This window comes from Dermacentor albipictus, chromosome 8 (genome assembly GCF_038994185.2).
Source record: "Dermacentor albipictus isolate Rhodes 1998 colony chromosome 8, USDA_Dalb.pri_finalv2, whole genome shotgun sequence".
NCBI classification, from domain to species: domain Eukaryota; kingdom Metazoa; phylum Arthropoda; class Arachnida; order Ixodida; family Ixodidae; genus Dermacentor; species Dermacentor albipictus.
The window spans coordinates 114,442,536-114,466,250 of NC_091828.1; the positions used below are offsets into that span (position 1 = coordinate 114,442,536).

The 23,715-nt window shown below is 43.4% G+C and overlaps 2 protein-coding genes across 4 annotated transcripts in view; both read right to left on the reverse strand.

Annotated features, from left to right (window-relative positions):
- RNaseZ (ribonuclease Z) overlaps positions 1-11,988 on the reverse strand; it is a 30,650-nt gene extending 18,662 nt beyond the window's left edge. The window contains exons 1-13 of one of the 2 annotated variants that reach the window (XM_065454187.1): positions 11,536-11,988; positions 11,100-11,150; positions 10,954-11,024; positions 10,712-10,776; positions 9,554-9,608; positions 9,219-9,326; positions 6,308-6,375; positions 5,597-5,655; positions 5,029-5,089; positions 4,424-4,475; positions 3,003-3,168; positions 878-1,007; positions 668-765 (exon numbers count right to left, since the gene is read on the reverse strand). In XM_065454187.1, the coding sequence (XP_065310259.1) occupies positions 668-765; positions 878-1,007; positions 3,003-3,168; positions 4,424-4,475; positions 5,029-5,089; positions 5,597-5,655; positions 6,308-6,375; positions 9,219-9,326; positions 9,554-9,608; positions 10,712-10,776; positions 10,954-11,024; positions 11,100-11,150; positions 11,536-11,822 (1,271 nt within the window). In that variant the 5' untranslated portion in view covers positions 11,823-11,988. Of the gene's footprint in view, positions 1-667; positions 766-877; positions 1,008-3,002; positions 3,169-4,423; positions 4,476-5,028; positions 5,090-5,596; positions 5,656-6,307; positions 6,376-9,215; positions 9,327-9,553; positions 9,609-10,711; positions 10,777-10,953; positions 11,025-11,099; positions 11,151-11,535 lie in introns of both variants that reach the window. The other variant, XM_065454185.1, reaches the window with a different exon arrangement.
- A 3,820-nt stretch (positions 11,989-15,808) lies between these two features.
- Smurf (SMAD specific E3 ubiquitin protein ligase) overlaps positions 15,809-23,715 on the reverse strand; it is a 118,619-nt gene continuing 110,712 nt past the window's right edge. For both annotated transcript variants that reach the window (XM_065454227.2, XM_065454228.1), the window contains 2 exons: positions 22,686-22,770; positions 15,809-22,075 (listed from right to left, as the gene is read on the reverse strand). In XM_065454227.2, coding sequence (XP_065310299.1) covers positions 21,976-22,075; positions 22,686-22,770 — 185 coding nt within the window. In that variant the 3' untranslated portion in view covers positions 15,809-21,975. The remainder of the gene's footprint in view (positions 22,076-22,685; positions 22,771-23,715) is intronic.

The window sequence follows — 23,715 nt, forward strand, 5'->3', positions numbered from 1 at the left end:
CAGGTGTCAGCGGGAACCATACAGAAATGACAGGAACATTTCGTGCCCATTCGTTCTTGCATTTAGTGCCACACATGACACCGCATTGGCTTGGTGCCTTCAGGACTGCTTAGCCACTGCTATAATGTGGTCATGGCGATGGCGACCACAGATGACATCATGAGCACAAATTCATCTGCGGCAGTTGTGGCGAGGAGTAGTCTTATTTTAAAAGCGTGCCACACATGCGGTGTCATGAACACTGAGGAAGCCACCGAGGGTGAAAAGCAGTTCAATTGCGGCATGCCCTCTGGCATCAAGCCCGCCGGCTGCATCGAGATGAATAGTTAGTTGCCGGTCAGCTCAGTGGCAAGAAAATAATACAGATATGTGCACAGTAATGGAAAGCACGTCTACATGGATAAAGGCACGAAACCCTCACTCGCTGCAATGTCTTCTCAGTCACAAGATTACAAGACTTTCAGCTTCCGCATTGACTTCAAGCAATATATATAAGTGGGGGTTGCACATTTCCTCAATAAATAAAGGCATGTTTATGTAATTATTTAATGTTTTCTTCCACCCTCCTGTAATTTAAAATTTGGTTAATTCGGGCAATATTTCCAATCCCTTGAAATCCAAATTATTTAGGTTTTACTGTACCCAGAATGGCGTTACAGTGACTCACCTTTGAAGTCCCCGAAATGGACGCAGCCTGTACTTTGACAGCGTGTCACCTACAACACAGTTTAGTTCAGTGAGCTCCTTAGGAAGACCTGACGACTCCTAAAAATAATAAAAAGACGACAACATAAAGAAAGCACGGTATGTAGCTAACCTGCTCTGGATTCCAACAAATGCCACATGGTACCAAGAAAGAAAAAAAAGAAGGTCTCACCTCTACATGCAGTAATGGGAATATGGACGAACTGAGAAGATGGAGGCGATGCTGTGCTCGATGGAGTGCAACGCTGCTCAGAGAGCTGGCGCACTCGTTTAAAACCAGGTGGGTTGTGCTCGCAGGAAACCTGGCGCAATGAAAGCAGACCGCATTGCAAGGTGCCTCAAGCTTGTGCATCATGCATAGTCACTGGGTCAAGACAGATGTCAAATGCAAGCGGCATCACCACATGCATCCTGGCACACATATTAGTTGCTTCCAAAGGTATCAACAACATTCGCCAAACACTTTCAAAACAGCAGCTGCATATCTTCACCTATAGTCTCAGACATCATGCTGTGGGAGCTGCTGTGGCCTGCTTTTAGTCGGATGTCTACACGAAAAGGGGGCCACAGTCACCCAAACAGCAACAACAAAGTAGTGTGAACAGTGAATTCTAGTGACAAGAAATGCTACAAAATTGGCGGCACTGCATTTTGCTTGCGACAGCAAGTTATACCTTGTGTTCAGACTGCTTTGCGTCATATTTGTCTGAAGCCTCTCATGTGTCATACGACTAATTACACGCACACAGAAAAGGCCGCGAAGGAGGCTCAGGTGTTCAACAAAATCTAGGAGACAACAGCTGTCGTTCACCAAATGCATGCTAAATGGCGCTGCAATACCACGCAATAGCAAACACAAGGGCTTCATGAAGGCATGTAGCATTCGCACCTTGCCAGTCTGATGGTCCCTTAACCTTTTGAGAGGCTGTCTGCACAATTGTGCACAGCAGCAGAGTGCATCAATAGCAAAAGCACTGATGGAAACAATGATATTTAAAATGTGTTTCATACATCTTGAAGCACCTATTATTAGAACTGTGCTGCATTTTTTGAATAATGTGCAGAATGTTTTAGCAAAATAAGTGGGAAGGTGGACGGCTGGGTGTTTTTACTCTATGTCAGCACGTTATATGTAGCGGGTTCACTGCTTTCAATGTTTTCACAATATCGTGCACCAGGCATAATTTTCAAGTGGCTGGATAAGTGCTTTTCAAGCTCTTAAAAACGAAATAGCATATGTTCTCATATTTGATGTTCCTGTAGTGAGTTTTCGCATAGAGTCTAAATTTTGTAAACTTGACAAAACGCGCTAAACAATTGAAAATTCTTAATCTTTTCTGGAGCTGTTTCTATGATTCTGAAGGTGCAAGAGATGTGTTGAAAGCAAGTTTTCATTCAACGGGATAAAGTGGAGTCTGAAAGGGTTAAAGGGACCCTAAAGGCAAACACTAAGTCGACGTGGACTGTTTAAATACCATTCCAGAAACCTCACAACGCTTGTTTCGTGCCAAGAAAAGAATTAGTTTATGAGGAAATTTTATCTGAAGGGTCCGAATACCTTTTTCGAAGTTAAAATCTCCTGCCACACAACAGGAGGAGTGGTGACGTTACATATGCCATCACCAGCTGCCGTCGGCGAGTAAAACAGCGTACGACAGACGGCGGTACCGAGCCAAGATAAAGCGGTGGATTCGCCGCTGTAGCTGCTTTTCGGTCAAGTGGCATAGACCATTTTGCCATCCCGTGACATCACATGGAAATTGAATTCTCTGCTACTTGCAGTTTGTGGGAGTTTTGCGAGCCAGCAAAACCAGCGCAGCACTATACGATAACAAAACGACTGAAACGCGAAAGCATGGGTGGTACAGAGCCGACTGAAAACAAAACCTTTCGACCACCCACATTGTCAAGGGTAACTTCAATTAGCTTTTTTTTTTCTGAAAATGAAATAGAACCGGAAAAGTAGCATTTCAGTTTGTCTTGTAATACAATGCAATGATGTTTTTTTGCAATGAGTGCTTGAGTACTAGTGATAGAATTCAACTGAGGAGTGCTTTCGTCATCAGACAAATACTTGAATGTACCGGAGGACTCTCTAATCATGTCCTGTATTTACCTCGATTTCTAGATTATCAAGGGTTTGTTTGCGATTGACGCCTTAGAGATTCTCAAGCACTAATCTATGACTTTAGCTTAACTTAATATTTGCCTTTAGTGTCTCTTTATTGAACAGTATCTACCCCCCCCCCCCCTTCCCCCAACAATGATGCTCAGTCCAAATTAAACATGAAATGCACCTCTTGATCCATTCCATGTATGAAGGGTGCCTCATGATAGACGACGGGGTGAAATGAACAACCACTTTGGCTGCTTGCTTCTCATCGCTGGCTGTGACTTGGTGGCTCTTGAATTGCTCGGCTTCTAGCAGTGACTGCAGGTAGTCTTCAGAAGGGACTTCAACCACTAGGAATGGCAATCAATCAGTGAATCGATGAGTCAGTCGATAGATACCATCTATTACTGTGTGTGAGGACAACCTCCCATGCATTCCTGACCCCCCCCAAAGAAAGCAAAAAATGATGGGTCACTCAAAAAAATGCTAAAGCATGATCCAAAACTGAAGTCACTGGCCCTATGATGACTTCAGAAGAGTAGGGGAGGGGAAGAGGAGGAGGTTACCTGAATCTGCACAGCACTTTCATGTCGTTAATATTTTATACTTATGCTAATGTGTCACTGCTCCAATCATGTTGTCATAGCAACAGTTGGGTGACCAATTCAAGCATAAAGTGCCCAAGAAAACTGACAACTGTTAAGCATGCAGTGAACACAAAGCGTGAGCCATTTCACTGCAACTACCTAGGGCGAGCTCTTCAGGCAACCGTAATTTAGGCAATAAAAGTCTTTAGTGTTAGTACATGAAAAATGCATTTTAGGCAGTAGGTTCTTGAGTAATGCTGTGGCAATTTGAGCCCTCATTTTGCCCACCATGCGTGTCTTGTATATGAGACCGATAACTGGGCCTAGTATCCGTTCCTTAATTATACACAAGCACCGTGCATCGAGAAGCAGAGAAAAACCATCTTTGTTTTGGGAAAGCTAGCGAACAGAAAGGCAGTAAGATGAAACAACTCAAAGGCAAGGGGATGTTTACAGCTAACAAAGGCCATGGGTCTACCTAAAACTCTGAAGGCCGGCAGTAAACTTATTAGGCATCTCGGTGCTCACACTGTGACTGGAGACAGCGCATTTACGTGTGTGAATTAAGCAACATGTGCTATGTCCTGTGACAATGACATGTTTTCCCCGCTTGGTATGCTTCGCCGCATAACAAGCCTAATTGTGGCGAAGTTAACTTTAAAGGCACTACTGCTGCCAGGTGGGTTACAGCGTGTTATGGCGTTTCTTCTGTCTTTCGTTTAATTAAACCCGCCAGATAATTCGACTAGTTTCATCGGTCCCATCAAGATCGAATTAACGGAAATCGACGGTGCCATTATTCACCAAAAGAAGAAAATGTAAGAATGGAAATAAACTGCAATAATTTAACACTGATGTCTACTAGCAGCAGCAACAAATAAAATTCTATATCCTGCCAACACAGGTGAGGCTGTCGTTTATGATTAGAATTACCATAGCCATATCATCCTCAGCTGAAAATCAAAAGCACTGAAAAATTTCCATGGTCGATACATTCAAGATTCACACAACAGCTTACCAATAAATACCGGGCCGGCTTCTTCTGGAGACACTACATCACTTGACTTCACCTGCATGCGATAAAGAAAAGTAGCTACAACTTAGAAAGCGCGTTAGATTCAGCAGGCCACATGTTTTCACAACAGTAATATCAATGGCCTTTCAGGAAAGCCTCCTTGTGGTGACGCCAAATATTTATGCAGGGACAATGTTCCTGTAACCATTACTATTATGGCTTATGGTGGGTCATTCCCAAAATGGCCCACCCTCATGTGTGGGCCATTTCACCTTGTCAAGATCATGAACAAGAGCGGCCCTTACACAAGCGTATGTGGTAGTTTGCAGACGCACATTTAATTTTTCTTTTTTGGCAGCAACCATGCCATCTCAAAGCACTTTCTCTTTCCAGTAAATGCACATTTCCCTGTATTACAAACATGTTCGAAATTCCATGCAGCCCTCAATGTATATCGGTTAATCAAAATATTCACTCAATGCATTGCAACAACATACATGCAATCAAAAATTTTCTTCTTCTTTATGCACGTGCGATCGATAAAATGGCTTAATCCAGAGTGCAAGAGAGAGTAACATCTGTACAAATCTTGTTACGAAACAACTTACAACTGTGCCATTGGCAAGCGTCACATCTCGACCTGACTTCAGTTCTCCCAGTAGGGGTCCACTGCAGACAGAAAAATGAAAGACAACAGCGAATGTATGGCTAACCAATCTCCTCCTAATTTCTGCTTATGGATTGATGAGCATTACCAATTATTTCTAAATTAGTCAAAACTTCTTTACTTTTCTCCTGACTTTGCGTGCACAGCTGCCTGGGCATGTAAACTGGACTGATCCCAGAGAGAGAGTAATCAAAGGTGGTGACTTGGTGGACCGATCGTGGAGATTGCGCAAAGTCACAGCAACCACATGCCTCGTAGTACTCACCAATAAAGAAGCTGTCACCTGACCGTAACAATCGGTCGCTGGTAGCTCCAGCCCAATGTTATCTTATGTTGTGGTATCCCCAGCACATCTTTCACCGCTAGTCTTTTTTCTTTTATTATTATTATTAATAATATTAATATAACTGTGTTACTGATTTGCATTTATTTATACATGCATATTCTGCTATGCAGAAGCAGTAGGTAATTTTAGTTCTACAAGGATACATCTATGATCAGTGACTTACGGTGGAACACCAAAGCTCACACACTTCTCCAAGTTCAACTGGCCTGGTCGGCTGTGCGGCTGGAACAAGAAGTAAGATTAGGAAGTGCATTAACTTTCTTTTCAACATAGCTTTTTCAATATAGCCAACAAGGATACCATTAACTAAACCTAAGCAAATAACGAATAAGAACAAGAAGGTGGATGTCTAAAACTTTCCACAACAATGATAGTCACTGAATGCCAGAGCAACAGACTTGAGCGGCAAACCATAGAATGGCATTTTTAGATGTTTCCTGCTTATGATAAATACGTAATCCACAGTCCATGCACTTATACTGATACATTTCATTCCTGCAGTAAACTTCTGGTGGCTGGTCTATCATTGCGCAAGCTTCAATCGATCAAAACTGCCAAGTGGTGCTATAAGGTACAACTTATCACCTCACAAACATTCTTTCAATCACAGTGCACAGAATAGCTTTACTTAAATTATACAGCAGAGGTGACACCGAATGAGCAATGACGGTACAACTCGAACACTGTACAACTTAGATAATGCAATGCAAAATAGTTATGGACTGCAAAGGCAGTCCAGAAACAAGGAATGTGCACTTTTTTGGTAAGCAAAGCACAATATGTCTGCAGAGTTGCTACGGTTACTATTACTCTTCACTAATCATTCACAATGGTACGATGTAAAATGCCCTGAATTTGCAGCAGACAAGCTTACCTTACAGATGTAGGCTACCACTGGAGCACTGTCAGGGTCGTCTTGAGAACATCTCCTTTGCCTTTTAGCTGCAATCCAGTCAAAGCCATAAGAACAATTTAAATTTTTGCCAAATAACAAAAAAGAAAAGAAATGAAAGAAAGAAGCAGAACGGAAGAGAAAACTGCAGCTTCAGAAGTTATGTTTTTTCCAAGCATAAAAAATGGGCGTAAAAAATCTTGCCAAATTATAGGGTTTAACATACTGAACCTACACAGAGGGGCTATCAGTGAGAAACTGTATTGGGGGACTATGGATTTATTTTGACCACCTGGGAAACCTAACCTCTTCCTGGCCCAAAATTTTATCAACAAAGTGAAAATGTTATATTGCATGCATCTGAACAACAAAATGTATAGAAAAATTAAGAAGAGTTCCTGCTAGAGTTCTCGGCAGTGAATCAAAGGTTTTTTTCTTATACGAAATGCCAAAAACTCAACGTGTTGCAAGCAACATGTAACTCTTCAGACATCTTAATTTGATCATAATACTGTGAAATATGGGCACAGATTATATGAAGACCATTTCTGTGCAACCCAAGGCAGGTTGCATGCCTTAGGTAGTCAGTTTAGAAAACAGTGCAGAGGACTAAGCTCAGCATGATGCAGTGCGTGGCCAGTTGTGAACGCAAGTACTTTTTTTCACAATTTCCAGCCTCGAAACACACCTGGAATTATACTTGGGGTCATGACACGAATATAATGCTTTCTTTTTTTTCTTTAATATTTCTGGCACTTGGAACTGCAGTGAGCTGCCCCACTATAACCACCACCGCCATCACCACTGCGTATGGAGCCGCGTTTGAACCCACGATCGAACGCGATTTTGGTGCAGCCAGCACTTTTGAAGTGCTGCCCACGCAATCACCGTGGTCGCATGGAGGAAGATGCCATTCTCGCCGACAGTTACAAAAACTTCAGCAGTGACGAGTAAATTGTGCATTCTCTCGTCCTTTCGCTGTATTTTGCAAGGAAAGTTCGCAGTAACGATGAAAAAAAAACACCCTGCGTGCGTCCACGTTTATGCTTCGTTTCCCATTTTTTGTGGCATCAGTTTGCGTTATATTCGTAAAATGAATGAATGAATAAAGCCTTTATTTTAAGGAAGGGGACGGCTCTAGGCCGCTGATGGGGATTAGGAGGGAAGGGAATGCGAGTACCCAGACTGTTGGCTGAAACACTTCTTCATCTCAATCTGGGATCTTCCGCTTTATGCAGGCTCAGGTGCATGTTCAGCTCCGCTGCTCTCACATGGGCTGATCGACCCCTTCTACACTGCTCGAAACAGGCCACTTTGTCTGCCATATGTCGCAATGGCTTTCTGTGTTTCAGGGTCATGCAGAGCAGACTTGCAATACCTCATTTGGAGCTGTGCAGCTTTTTCACAAGGGATTCGTAAAATAGATGTTTTTTTTTTTTCTCTTGCACTGAGAGCCCGGAATTCCCCCGTTGCATTATCTTTGTAGTCGCCTCATTGCCATGCAAATACAGTATTTATCTGCAGCACAAAGTCTTACTACAGGAGTGTTCTTTCCCCCTGCCCTGATTGGAATGAGGCTGCCATGGCTAGGAATCGAACCTGCGACCTCCTTCTCGGCAGCAGAATGTCGTAGGAACCGAGCCACCATGGTGGATGAAAATGTGCACGGTACACCTGTCAGAAACGGCTGCCGCGCTTCTGTTACAAGGTGACCATGGCTACAAAGCGCGGGCAAGCTTTTTGAGGTATGAAAATTTTTAAAAAGAAGAACATTACATTTCAAATGGGACCTCGCATTGTATAGTACTCTCTTAACACGGCCAAGAGATTGCTGTCGGGCTAGTTGGCACATGATGCTTGCGCTGTCTTTGTTCTTAGCAGCCAAGAATTTAGGAAAACAAAAACTACTTGTGCATGTGCTTCTAAGAATGGACACCAGCTGGCTGTTAATTCAATATCATACATCAGTTATGGTGAGTTGCTCTTTAAAACTCCTGTGTGGCACAACCTAAATAAGGTGGAAAAAATTAATAAAGATAAAGAGAGTGGGCATTTAAGTGCATGCCTTCAACCTGCAGATGGGAGGCACGAGTTGCGCGTTGAAGATACTAGGAAAGAGCAAGAATACTGTAGCACGCGAAGTATTAAAAGCATAGTTTATAAAGCAGGAATGTGATGTATGTGTCAGTGACACCTCCATGACGCTGTACGATTCAGAAACAAGATACCTTGGTGCTTCGCTGCTACGAAATTTGTGTGCAATATGCAAGTACATTTGAAATAGCTTGGTGTTTTCCTGATTCGAGTTCCCTATGTGGCATAGTGAATCCCTTGCAAAAATAAAAAAATAAAAATAAAAATAAAGAAATAATAAAATGTAAACAATACAAAATAGAAGCACCCTGCCCTTGTGCAGTTGAAACTATACATTCAGGATCTGTATTGTGAGAATAAACTGTTGTCGGTTACGAATACCAAAAGTTGGGCGAGTTGAAGTGCATTCATATTTAAGAAAGTTCCAAGCAGTGCTTGTCCTGTGTCTTCGTGCGCACGGTCGTTTGGTTGGCACTAAACGTACTGTTAGAACATTCACCAACAATTGGTATGCTTTTCTCTTTTACTAAGCTGTGGTGCAACTACAATGGCACAATAATAAATAGTGCAAGAGTAAGGCACAACAGGAATGACATAATGGTGGTAAACACGTCAGGCTACAAAAAGCCTTATTGTTGAATAGCACGATGTGACCTTTCAAGCCTTTGAAATTTGTGCGTCTCATTTCTTTGTACAGTGTTAAATGGATTAATTCCCATACCATACCGAAGAACCTTACGTCCAGAAATGGTAATGGTGTAATAACATTTGATGGCAATAAAAATAATGTACTCACCGCCATTTTCCTCTGTTTCAGAAGAATCTACAGCTTCATCTGGGAACAAGGGGACATAAACAACCTCCATGCAGTTGTCCGAAAACACCTTGTCTGATGGGTTTCGCTTGGCTTAAAAAAAAAAAAGTATTCATCAGCACAAATTTCTTGTCCCAGCTGCCAAGAGTTTACAAGCAAGTTCAATACGACTATGGAGAAGAAGCCAGAGAGTAAGCTCTGTCTAGCTAAAAGATGTGTGAATCAGAAAACACCACGAACTCGTGAAATGCAAAGAGGTTGCCGGAGAGATATAAAATAACAAGCTCTGATACAAAGACGTAATAACTTTCAGAACATACTTATCGTTATATTCTGCACCATCATGAATCCCTTGGTCATTTCAAACAGCTGCTCCTGCAAGTACAAAAAAATGTTAAGTTTCAGAGGGAAACGTACAAAGACGTTGCCATGTACCCTTCAGGCAGTGTATGTAGAAAATTGTGCAGCCAATGTAGTGCATCAAAGGGAAATACCCTGACAAATATGAATATAGTACTTAAAATGTGATGCACACATTTTGAAACACTTCTGACTGGACCTGTGCTTTAAGTTTGAATAATAGGATGGATAAGGCATTCGAGAAAACAAGTTGGAAGGCAGAGTGGACATTTCCTCTCGGTGTCAGCATGTCATTGTGTAGCGGATTCACTTCTTTCATTGCTTTTCAAAATGTTTTACATCAGGCATACCTCTTAAATGGCTGGTTGGGTGCTTTGCAAGAATGCTAAAGATTCTGATGTTCGCGTAACTGACGTCCCTGTTGAGAGTTCTTGCATGGAGCCCACACTGTCTAGAATTGATGAAACTCGCTAAAGAATTGAAGAGTTCCTAATCCATTCCCCAACTAAATGCTTTTTCATGATTCTGAAGATGCAAGAAATGCAGTGAAACTAAATTTTCAATGGACAGAAATAAGTGGCGCCCAAAGAGGATATAGCTAGAGGCACAATGCCAGTCTGCTCAGTGGTGCCGAATAATCATGCTTCCCTGCGCTAATTGGTGCTGGCGCTTTACCCTGTTGTCTTTTTTTGCCTTCTTTTTGTGTGTGTGTGTTTGCTAAATTCATATTGTTATGTGGCGCAGCAAAGGTAATACACCCGCTGCGCCAACTAACGTTACTATACTAGCTAATAATGTTGGTGCCAACTGCCTGTCTACATCCATCTGCCAAGAATTAGCAAGGTAAGTGTGTTACACAGTAATCTGAATATTGCCTAAACTGCTTCCCTATAACATATCTATGAAAGAAAGGCTCTTGCCAGCAAATGGTGCTGACACAACTCAACTCGTACTGTAGTGAATCGTTGAATAAGAAACAACCAAAGTGTGCGCTACGTGTTTCTAAAATGTTTTTCACATATGAATCTGCATTGAAATCTGTACAGAACAGGTTGGTTCTGTGAAGGCAATTCTTAAGCCATCCGGTGCTATTCAGCGCACAAGCTAATAGCCGTTACCATGTTTGCTGGGCCATGGATGAAGAATTCCGGTACTCCAATGTCTTGCACAGTCAGAGCAAGCCCTGCAAATGAGAGATACACTTGGTCCACATTGTCGTCTCTTGTAGGCGGTTCAGACGAACATAATGACCCTGAAATCCCTATTTCCTCTTTTATGAACCAGAAATAAAATGCTATATTTTTTTCCGTCGGCGTTTAAGCATGTCAAGTTAGGGCGGGGAGAAGAAGTAGAAGCTTACCAGGGAGCCCACCCAAGTTTTTCCATTTGTTGTGAGTGAAAAAGAGGTGCTCCAGTTTGGACAGCTTCATCCTGCATCAACGACAGTATGTTGTTGAAAACCTTTATGACATGGCCCGCAAAAGTTCATATCACTGCCACCCTTACTTATGCTCGGTCGCCAGCCTCTGCGTACCTTCTCCACAGTTGAACAGGTATCTGCAGCAAGAAAATTTCGCGAGTTTCGCTTTAATCAGAAGTGGTCTTTAGTGGTGTTAGCAGGCACTGCAGCCTGTACAAACATTAATGAATTTGCGCCGACCCTGAACTGCAAACTGAGTATTGACAGAAATGCATAATTATTCATAACATCTAGGGTGACTACACTTACAATGAAATGGGAATGCAAACATTCGACTGCCCTTTCACTCTGACATCGAAACCATTCGGAATCTTCATCGCTTACAAAGTCAGTGGAGCACCCCAAGCGCAAACCAGAGTTAAGCGGTCTTTCTCTCCTCGTAAAGGAAAGCTATTATGAATTTTGCTGAGGTGACACAATGTCATTCTCAGATTTACACGAGAAAAGACGTCGACCACATACCGTCCTTGATCGGTGCTGACGTAGAGCGACTGGGGGTTCGCTGGGCCCCCATTGCCCAGAACCCAGAGCGATATTTCGGACGGCCGAGGCTTGGGCTTATTGGCGTTCCTAGCTTTCGCACTGATGCGCTGGGCCCTCAGCTGTATGGCAGCGGTCGGCACCTTCGGCATGCTCTCTATGATCTTGAGCAGCCGCTCGGTGGCATCCGCGTTCGAATTGCTGTAAGCGCGAACTGCTGCTCGAGGACAGTGGAAAAGCCTGTGCACAAAGGCTAGCGTGGCTGTCATTGGCTTGGGCCGCTTGTGGCAAGCGCTGTTGAGATTTTGCCGGTCTCACATGCCATACATTGAACAGCGCTGCAATGAACTACATGGGCGCGGCCATGTTGCTTTACCTGTAGCGCCCTCTCGCAAAAGAAACATATGCCGCCTTTATCGAATTAAAGTCGCTTTTGTCACCCAAACTATTGTGATCTCCGTGGAGTCTACTGAATCAAGTTTTCCCAGCGCGATCAAGACACGGCAGGTTGGGAGAGTTCGGTGTAGAGCGTACTTAAAAACGGCGTCAACGACGTCTAGCAGCGCTCGACCTGCATGATGACCCGAGCGAACTCGGAAACTTCTTGTGTCTCGCCATTGTCTCACAAAGCACTTTTAAGCGAGTTTGGGTCGATACGGGTTGAGCTCAGTACACAGATAGAGCGCATCTAGACGTCATTCTTTAGAACCTTTGACACGGGAGTTTTAGCCCGGTCGTAATCGAATTTCTATCATGTTTCTATTTGCACAAGCTGCAGATAGTTTCCCGCCCGCTCGGTCGCGATCGAAAGTGTCGCGTGTGACCGGGGTATAAAAATTTGCTTGCCCGCTCAAGCTTAGTGCTTCGTTAGCCTTTAAAAAGTTCTAATGCAGATCGCCTGATGGAGCTCAGTAAGCGAAAGTATATCCGTGTGACTGGGGTATTCGTCACATCACAACTGTTGCATTGACATTTTCGAGCGTGCTTACGACTGATGATTGAGCTTGAAGCACACTGCAGGGTGCTTCACTGGACACGACACAGAATGATATTTCTTGTTAGAATATAACAGCATATATTTGCTGAAAATTGGGCGAGTTTGTGCGAGTGCATACTTGAGTTGAAGCGGAAAAAGAAAGAGTACGGAGGAAAGGAACACCAGACAAGACGAGCGCTCGTCCTTTCTGGTGTTCCTTTCCTCTGTCCTCGTGCTTTTTTTTTTTTTCAAGCGAAGCTTTCCTTGCCTCTTTCGACTTTCCCACTGCTGCTGTCAAGCAGACCGCGTCGAGGGGGAGAGGGGTGGAAGGGCGCTCACAGCGTGTGGATAGATGACAGGAGCGCGTCAGAGAGGGAAGGCGACGCCAGAAACTCGTTTTCACCCCACTGTGTGGAATGTGCACAAAGCCCTCTGGAGCTCCCTGGCCACAAATATGTCAAGCAGACTAACTATGCAGGGCGTGCGGAAGCAGAGTTGCATTAATTAAAGTGCGCAGGGTCCAGGCGACACTACAGAAGCAGTCAACCGTCAAATCCACACTTCTGTGCCCGCCGCATTAGCTTTGCAGCTATGGCATTACTAGAGGCTGCGGATTTGATCTCAACCGCGGCAGCCGCATTTCGACAGGGGCGAAATAGAAAACACAAGTGCATTTGGATTTTGGGATGCATTAAAGAAGATCACAGTGTGTCAAAATTAATCCAAAGTCTGCCACTACAGCATTCCTCATAATCCGATTGGGGCTTTGGCACGTACAGCCCCATAATCCAATTCAAGTTTAATACTTCTGCCACAATGCGATGTGCCATGTGAGGCAATGACTATGCTCAACCCTTAAGAGGTTCTGAAATATGATGCATAACGCCTCAAGCAAATACCTCTCCCTATGTGTTCTGTGTACTATGCAGAAAAACAGCAGTGGTGCCCGCAAGATAACGCTTGACATCAACTCACCACTTTCGTGCTAGACTAAATGTTGAAGAAATTAGGCTTCAGCTGTCAACATCGCCACTAATTATCATCAATCAAAGCATCCAGCAAGGGATGCTTCGCTTACATAGATTCTCGCAGTGCGTGGGATCTTCATGTTTTTTTTTTTTTTTCGCTTTAATCAAGCATGTGTATGACACACAGCACCGTGTTCTTTATTTTTTTGTTCTTGTCTTGCACGTGGGGTTATATATGTTAATTTCTGCTACACTGCCATTTTCAGGTGTTCCCCTGGCGCTGCAGCGCTCCGTGGCCATGCTGCACTCTTCATGTTGTGTTGATACATTTGCGTGGAATTCAAAAACTGTGCTGCCTTAACTGCCTAGAACCACTATATGTACCTCACATTCAGTTTGCCACTTGCCAGACGGAAACTAAGTTTTGAGCAAGGAAGATTACTGTTAAAGGTACTGTTTTCTCACTTTCCCATTGGTGTGGTCACAGTAGCTTAGTAATTCATTAGTAGTCGACATTGATGTTCACGTGCACTTGCTTTGGGGCAGCCTCCATGCTCAAGTTATCGACTTGTAAGCAGTTGCGCAGCAGAATATCAAGCGCAGTTATTTCCTTTATTTACTGAGCATCTCAACGAAAAATTTCTCATCATGCTTTTGACAGGCATGACGAGAAAATTCTAGTTTCGAAAATTTCTTTTACACATTAGCGGACTGGAACTCCAGAGTTGATATTTCAATAAAATTAAAATGAGGGGTGTGCAAATATTAAAAATTCTGAAATCAAGTCGAATAGACCTTATCTGCTATGTATAATTCGCTTAGTAGTGTGGTTTGCTGGGCCAGTTGGTGCATGGTGAACGTATAGGGGGTTCCAGCAAGTACGGACGCGAGCACAAGTAAAAGGAACGGACAGGGCAATGCTGTGCTCACGTCTATACTTGCTGGAACCCCCTATGCATATAAATCACTATTCATAGTTGTTGAATATTTGTTTCCGATTGAACATTGAGCATATGACTCTAATAAACAACACTTGTTTATTAAAGTCTGCAGAGAGAAAGACATTGTCACAATTGTTCTGAATGCTACGTAAAGCTGTTGCAATGGATCGAGCCGCTGTTGTTACACAAAGGCAACAGTTGCGGAGAGAACATGTGGAGTAGCTGACCTTTGGTCAGTGCATGCATTGCCCGTCATTCAGTAAGGATGCCTTACCTTTAGGCAGCTTACCGATTTGTTTTACCGATTCAGGCAATGCAATTTATTATTTGGACAATCGCCTTATTCTCCACCAGAAGGGACTGACTGTTGTGCTATAGTTGGATACAACTCAAGTCTGCAGTGAAGCCCCGCCCACGCCTTCATAACCACCAGCCACTGTTCCTCCACGAGGCCGCAAATAGTTCGAACTTCAAACTTTCCCTGTTACCTAACCAAGGCGGTAACAACAACAAAAATAATAATAAAATTATAAGCGCATAATTTTGTACATTTTCACTCGTCTGTTATAGTGAAATGGTGGAAGTCTATTTCTTTATTGAACTGAAATAAAATGCTGCAACTATTTATTGTCAAGTTTCACTTCAATTGGCAGTGAAGTTTCATGAGTAAACGGGGTCAGCAGTGAAATGAACTGTGCCACCGCTGAACACTGTAACCATAGACGGAAGCAATGCTTATAGCCTCTCCTGGTGGTTTGTTCCACTACAGCATCAGAAATATTTTTTTGTTATATGCTGTTCTTGTCAAAGGAAAATAAAATAACCACTAAAATGAATAATTGCTCGTTTTTTCTTCTCTCCCTGTTTTTCTTTTTTCTTAAGCTTGCTTGTATACATCACAATGTACCCTTGGTTTCATTCTTAAAATAATTTACCTGCAACAGTTCAACTGTGCATATTTGCCTTGCCTGTGATTGTTATCCCCACACCTGTGTAGTGCCCACACAGGCTGCACCCCACCGGGAGGATATCTCAATAAAAATCACGTTTTTTTTTTGCCTAAACCTTTACTGGTTTAACCATCTTGGGACATCAATGACCCCACAAGATGACGTCGGCATCGTTACTACTCGTGTCAACCTCTCTTGTATAGGTGGCGTCCCAGACATGGTGACTACGACACATTTCTGGTTCCTGCAATCGCTTCTGGTGCTTGCAGTAGACAAAAACATGGACTTTGAGATGGCTTCCATTGCTGCGAGAGATCTGTTGCCGGGGGTGTGATTTAGACACCACCTACTCCGGCATTTTGTAAATGGTAATACGTGCGGGCAAGCTGAACCTCTTTATAATAGCACACACAACACAAGTTATTCTTTATGGTACAACTTTATTTTGCATGGTGTTCGCACATCCTTCTTGCCGTACACATCGTAGGAAACAATGGAAGTATTTCAAGGAATCATAGTCTAAAGTTGTCGGGACTCTCGGGCGAAGAGGACATCGAGGCGCAAACCCAGGTCAATATAGGTAGACAGGTTTTATACATGAAAAGCAATGTGCTGACACAGACAGATGACACACTGTGTGGAAGAGCATGCCAAAAATGTGCCTTTAAAGCACTCAACACTAACATTCACGCCACATAAAACTCGTCTCGGCTCCTAAACACAAAAGAGTCACAAGGCACAAGCCATGGTGCAACTGCAGTGGTGTAACGTCGCGGGCTTTCCAAAGCTGCAACTCATCTACTTTTGTTTTTAGTGGCAGTGGAAGATCACACATTGTTTCGGATTCCTTAATCTACTTACAGACGGAATGGGAAAATGCTCTTGTACAAAAGAAAAGTTCTTACTTTTTCGTAACCACTACATAAAACAAAAAGCTGCAAGGTATCGGCACTGCTCATGTCTAGGGGTTGTGCTGATAAGAGGCGCATACTGTGTGTTCAGTCGGAAAGAGAGGCCTGCTTAAATGGCTCTGCTGTCTCAGCCACTGGTTCATTTGCCATCATATTTTGAACAGCGTTGGCATTCAGTGGTACGTCTTGTTTACTACTATGCTTGGAATGGAATACTCGTCTGGTTCAACCAGAACAAGCCAGAAGTTTGCGTCATCTGAGTCATCTCGTTGAAAGGGACAGTAGTGCCATCTATCCTAAGAAAGTCGAAACACCCGCCATGGAGATGGAACATGAAGTTGGCAACCCTCCTGGCAATAGGAGGTGGTGCTGTTTCTTCTACGAAGGAGAAGCCAAATATTTTTGTCCACCATTCCTTCAGGAGACTCTGCATGCGAGCCTGGCATAGAACATAACTTGCGCCACAAAATGCCACCTCCATGCAAAATGCGAGTGCAGACCAGTTTAGCGAGGAGCACCATCTAAACAGGGCTGCCCTGTCGACGGCACATTCCGTATGACCAGAACACAGGGAAGCAGAACGGTATCCACACACAAAGGCACAAACCCAAACCAAGCGTGACTATCATCAATTGAGTAGAAAAATCAAGCACACAACTAGCTTACTGACACAAACTTGAAGGATGGTTGCATATGGACCATACAGCCGATGAAGAAAGCAAGCGCCCAATGCTGCGCGGTACTTTCAACTACATTGGCATTTTGACACTTTGAGGCCAGAAGTGCCACAAAACGGTACTTTAACAAGGTTTCCTCTCTAGCTTTGTACAGAATCTAAAAGCCATACAGACAACTCTATAAACACATTCATACATGTGCTCTGTGCTTTTGTGCAACATCAGCAGACAGGCAGCAGAGCATCGAGGCTTTTTAACTCGAAATTTCGAACAAAAGAGGTGGGGGAGGGGGGAGGGGTCACGTGAAGCACTCCAACAATGGGCTATACATACTTTCGACCAGAAGCTTCTCACAGCTTCAAGAACGCCAGAAGCTATAACAACTAATTTGTGCCCCTCTCAAACATGGCGGGGTTGCATGACAGTAGTGCTTCAAAAAGACTTGTACAAGCGTGTGTAAGACGCACGGGAGATACTATGTGGTTGCCGGCTGCGCAAACTACTACGTCAGGTATTCGATAAGTACACCGAGCAGCCTGGGCCATCTAATGGCAGTGTCAGAAGATATGGAAAAGATTCTACGCAAAAAGAAAAATGGAGGCATCGGTCGTCAAACACGGTTGTTCCACCACGACAACCTAGAATATACGTTCACCGACTCTGCACAGACGTCTGGAAAAGAACTCGGTGACGGACTCCACCACAAGCTGTGGGTGCAACATTGCAAGCCACAGGTTTGAAGCACAATTGGAGTGCCTCACACAGCTCGCAATGTACCCAGCGCTTCTTTATTCATTCCTTTCTTTTTAAAACTTGGCAGGGTGCAAACTTCCTGCCATTCGTTTGCTTGGAATGTGAAATGACTTTGCGCTCTGGCGACGAAACTGTCAACGGAGGAGCATTAATGACGGGAGACAAAGCACTCTCGTTACGGTTCTAGCACGCAAGCAAACATGCAGTCATGGTAGCTTTTATAAGATCTTGCATCACCAGGTGGTGCTAAGTGTGGGAAGTCTTTGTGGGCGTGAAACTTTGACAGCAAAGCTCAATCTTATGATGAAAACAAATATGCGAGTCAAGAATGGTGTCTAAACCATTCAAAGCCTTCAAACATTTGCTGGTCTAAACCCTTGCTTCAGAATGAATAAGTATTGTTAGGTCAAGCCTCCAAGCCTTTAAATTTTAGCCTCTGCAATGTCAATGATCAAGTAACAGTAACCCTCCAGCACATTTAGTCATAAAGGACACGCAGCACAGTTTAGAGACAAGGGTGCTCATGTACTTTCATGATCTTCAATTTTCCACTGTGCAAAGTCAGTTGCAATTCTTTTCTTAACCAGGCCTAATCCTAAAATGTTAAATGCAATTAAAATTTTTTTAAATTAAGTGGCTTTGAATCACATTGATAATGCAGCCCACCAACCATATTCCTCATATTCCTACGAGTTAACTAAAATTTAGAATGATTGATGTTTGAATCACTGCAAGTGTACTGTACATGCCTGCTCAAGTAGAACAAGTGATGAAGGAACACACACACGAATGGAGCAACACTTCCTTTGAAGAGTCCATTCAGGTGCATCCAATGGTACTATATTCAGTCTTGTCATCTCCGTGCAGTGGAGTGAAGACAAGGGTTGCGTTAGCCAATCAGCAATGAATACCAGCTGCTTGTAGAGTGCTCGCCTGCTGTGTGCTAATAAACCTTCTGTGACGGGTCTATTCAGTTGGTGTCGCACAGAGGCCAACTAGATAGAGGTGAACGATAAAGGAGTGAACCCTTCTCCTGGTTCTTTGTTCCGATTGGCTGACACGACCTGTAGCTGTTGCTTCATCGCACGGAGCTGGCTAGACTGAGTGTAAGTTCATGGGCACCATGTGAGATCTTTGACAGGTGGTCGTTTGCTATGAGACAAACTTCCGGTTGAGTGCACACACAAACACAGCTCAAGGGAAGGTCTGTGACTGTCACATGGGAGTCACTGGTGCAAATGTGACTGCCACACCGGAGTTGTGCGACCACCACATGGGAGTAGTATGTGCCAACATGTGACGGTCACACGGGAGTCATATGCAAGTACATGAACTTCAGTGACCATCACATCACATTCATATGTGCAAACATGTAACCATCACGTGGGAGTCACGTGCAAACATGTGACTGTCACATGGGAGTCATCCACAAACATGTGATTGTCTCGTGGAACTCGTGTAGACATGTGACTCTCAGTGACCGTCACATGGCAGCCACATGTGCAAACACGTAAATGCCACATGGGAGTCACTTGCAAATGTGGCTGTCACATGGGGATCATATGTGCAGACGTGTGACAGTCACGCATGGGAACATATGACCATCACATGGAGGTCACGTGTGAGAACGTGCCAGTTTTCTACACGATTGAATGTAAAATGGCTGAGTAAGAAGCAGTGGATGCTTAGCTAAGCAAATGATCATGCCGTCTGTCCGTGAACGAAATAACAAAAAAATATGGTTAAATGGGGGCGGAGGCACATCGGACTAGTTGCTGCAGCTGGTTGCCAAAAAACAGACAAGTGGTGCAGTTCAACGTCTGCTTTGCTTAACCATACAGGGTGGTGCCAAAGCAACAGAAAAATAAGTCATAATAATAATAATAATAATAATCATAATAATGCGCTATAGTAAAAAGAAATAAACACACAGTGGGTAAGAAAATGGTAAAATAAAGCACACAGTTGAGGAAAAAAAATATACAGAGTATCCTGCATAACTTCAGCCAAACCTTAAGAATATGCAAATGTCGTGTAGCTGGACAGAACCAAGGTAATGTTGTTTGTCATTGCATGGCGACATTGCAATTATTTTTTGCATTCTGCCTATTTACATAATTATTAATAATTAGTTAATCAACTTCTCAAATGTTATAATCAGATGAAAAGTGTCAATGAAAAAAATTGTATAGCAACATGAGAAACTCCCGATACAGCTTTCTGTATAGATGCTAAAGAAGTGTTTTTCAGAGCTTGAAAGAAGCCCACAAATACACGCAAAATTGCCATGCGACTGGCCGCTTGGGGCACTTAGTGTGTGTTCGCTGGCTTCTTTCATGCTTAGAAAAACGCTTTTATGTAGCACGTATTCAACAGAAAGCTGTATCAGGAGTTTTCCCTGTTGCTCTACCATTTTCTCCTTGACACTTTTAATCCAATTATAATATTTGAGAAGTTGATTAATTATTAAGTATAATTACGTCATTAGGCAGAATGCAAAAATAATTGCAGCATCTCCCCGTGAAGGCAAGTAACATTACCTTGGTTCTGTCCAGCTACGTTGCATTTGCATATTTTAAACGTTTGGCTAAAGTTACGTGGAACAGCCCATATAGAAGCCTTCCATTAAATAAGGTGCCAAGTTACAAAGCATGACCACACACCTTTCGTCAAACAAGCACACACAGAAAAATAATTATAAGCAAGAAAAGTTACAAGCACACTTTTCACAGCATACGACAAACAAAGTTAAGCAAAATATAGTAATCGCTTTCTTGTGTCGGCATTTGTTGGTAAACGCTTAAAAGCAGTCTCGTCGTTTTCAGGGCTATCACAGCAAATGTTTGTTTCTTTCGGTTACCAATGTGCACTGTGATAACTACTGCAACTAAAAAAAAAAATTATATCCCCATGTGGTTCATCAAGACTACAATGACTACTCATGGCTGCATGCAATTCATTCCCAGAGCACTTTCACTTTTTCTGCCATGTCCCAACCAGTAAAACATTCCCATTGTTGGGGGTCAAAAAGCAGTTCCTATTTACGATGAGATTATCTAAACAAGCATTCCCACAGCACTCTACAGAAATTGATTGGCGAGACCTAGTTTCTCATCACATGCTGCTTAAACAAAAAAAAAAAAAAAGAAGAAACACGAAAGAACAATATATATATATAGTACATACAATTTTTTTTTCTCAATGAAAGGCAACAGTGACTGAAGCTTTCAGCAGCAAAGCACAACAAAATACTTGCGAGAAATAGAAGTAAGGCGATGAGTAAACAATACCAGTTGCTTCATAACTAGATGGTACGTCCAGGGTAAAAAAAAAAAATAATAATAAGCGCAGCAAAATATGTGACAAAGTGTTCGTCGAGAGAGGAGTTGTGACTATGTACAGAAATGAGATAGTATCTTCTAGGAGCTCCATGCTCAGCGTCAACTTGGAACAACAATCCGAAAAACCACGAGGATGCCGAAAACCTTAACAAGGGTCAAGTTCTTGCATAGAGCGGGGGACGAAGCTCGGAAATGAGCAACTGCGATGATCCTCCGCGGAACACCTTTTTGCTGCAAAGCGAGGCACTGGTGCGAACAGAAGACTTTGTACAATGCAAAATTTGAATGAAGAACGCAACACAGGCAGGCCAACGCTTGAAAGAAAACAAGAAAGAAGAAGAACGAGCACGAGGAAAACTGTACTCGTTGTTCTGTCGTTGTAATGGCAGTGGCAGTATGAAAAAATAGAAAAGGAAGAAAACGTTGGGAAGAGACAGCTGCGTTTTGTTGCGTCATTCGGCAAAGCTAATCTAGCTTCTTATCACACGTGACAATCCTCTCTCTTTCTCTCCCTCGTGTGAGTATATGTATATATGTGTTCGTTCAATTGCCACGACAACATGAGCAGCCAGAAAGCTATGCAAGATTTAAAAAAAAAGACGAACGAAGACCCGTACAGTTGCTCAGCTAAACTTTCACACCACACACACCACACACACCAGTAAGCAATCGCCAGTGGTTTCGCGGCACATCCGAACATGCTGGGATGCCTCAGCCGAGACAGTGGCTGCTTCGTGTCGCCGGGCCTCTCCCGACCACGAGGTGGTGCAACACAACTCTTGAGAACGCATGACGCACTGAACTGCGGGGTGATGTGACGCACCGTCAGAAGTGCCACCGTTCACTGTGTCCTCACTGACGACTTGGGTGATGACGCAGCGTATTTGAAAGCTATAAAACGAAAGTCACTCCACAGCGAACCCACAAGTCTCCTCAATGGCCTGGGTCAGTTTCTCGCTGAGCTTTTCTTGTGTTTCGTACGGAGGCAGGTCAATCCGGTTGAAGCTGCACAGAGAAGAAGGTAAAAAGATTAGTGAGGCAGTGAGGCTTATGTATCCTTGAAGAAGAAAGGAGTACAATCATTGCATTTTACTCGTACTAACATTGCAGGATGGAAATTTGGATAACAATGAAGCTGGAGAAGAAGCTAAGGACTGTGAAACGAGCAAGGGAACAAAAAATGATGGGCCTAGCATCAAGGGACAGGAAGACGGGGCTATATATTAGATTGTAAATAAGTGCAGCTGACACTTTGGTTGTGGTAGGGAGGGAAAATTGGACTTCGGCAGGTCCGTTATATAACGGTCAGTGTAGATACTGTATTCACAGGAATCTAAAGCGCACCTTTCTTTTTTCTTTTTTTCCCGAGAAAGTGAGTCCGAAAATTTCCTGCATGTTACAATAAGGTGCAGCAGATGAAACAACTGGCAACATTACCGCAAAAGTGCACGATTCCCGAATGTAGCTGCACAGGCAAAAAAAAAAGCAAGTCATCCATTACAGGCAAGTCAAGTGCCTTCCGGCAGCAGCAAAAAATAGGCAAAGGTTAAGGTGCTGGAAAGAGTGAGTGAGCAAGTGAGAGGGAGACAGAGTGAAAAGAGAAGACACTACTCACCATGTGTGTGCCTTTGGCAAGTTGTCCGTGTTGGCATCGATCATGTGTATCGTGAACAACCTGGGGCCTGCCGCTCCCGTGGAACCTGCGGCAAACAGTGCAAATGCAATTTCAATTTTTTTTTTCAGCCATCAACTTCAATTGTTCTTTTTCAAATGTAACCACTAGACCACTTGGCACTCAGAACTGACTTGGAGCAACGGGGACGCGACTGATGTCACCTGGTGGACGCAAATGCAGAGGACAAAATGTGCCAGTCGGCAACACTTCACCGGAACAGAGAGCAGTATTGATGCTGTATTGGCAAAAACTGTGTCACCTTGACTGACTGCATTTCGTTTTGCCGAAAGCCACTTAAGTGGCTCAGTGCTAGGCGGTAAATCATGGTGCCACTAAGAATCGATGACAGTAATGACTGGGTGCCACAAAATGCCCTTCCATGTGGTTATTAATATTTGGAAAGAGATCACTAGTGACACCTTTTCAATTGTGAAAAACACATATGGTGTTAACAAAAACTGCTCAGTCAACAACACCCATTATAAACCTAAGCAATTTTTTTTCATTCGCGGCAATGCATCATAAGGCAAGATAGTGGTGGCCACTGGAATTGAGCATTAAAAATGCTAGATTGCTCCTTGTGTTGATTGAAGCAAACGAACTTCGAAGACAGCTTCTTTTTCCATCTTTAATGGCGAAGCCAATGGAAGTGACATTCACAGGAGGATTGTAATGCAAGCTTATGCGTAACAAAAATTGCACCAACTCTGTGATAGGCCCACACAACATCGAGCCATGCATTTCACAGCTGCAGCTGTGGGTGGCAGTTTTACTTTGTTGAGTTTAGGGGACCTTTAGTGTCCACACCGTACCATTATTTTGTGTGTGCACAAAGCCTGCGTTTCATTATATTGCATTTCTCTTCAGCAACAGGTGTTGTTGGGGTTGCACAATTCAAAGGGGCTGCGTGAAGCGAGTTCACTGAGCGCACTAGCCGTTGAGCGCACTAGCCTTTGAGTGCACTAGCCGT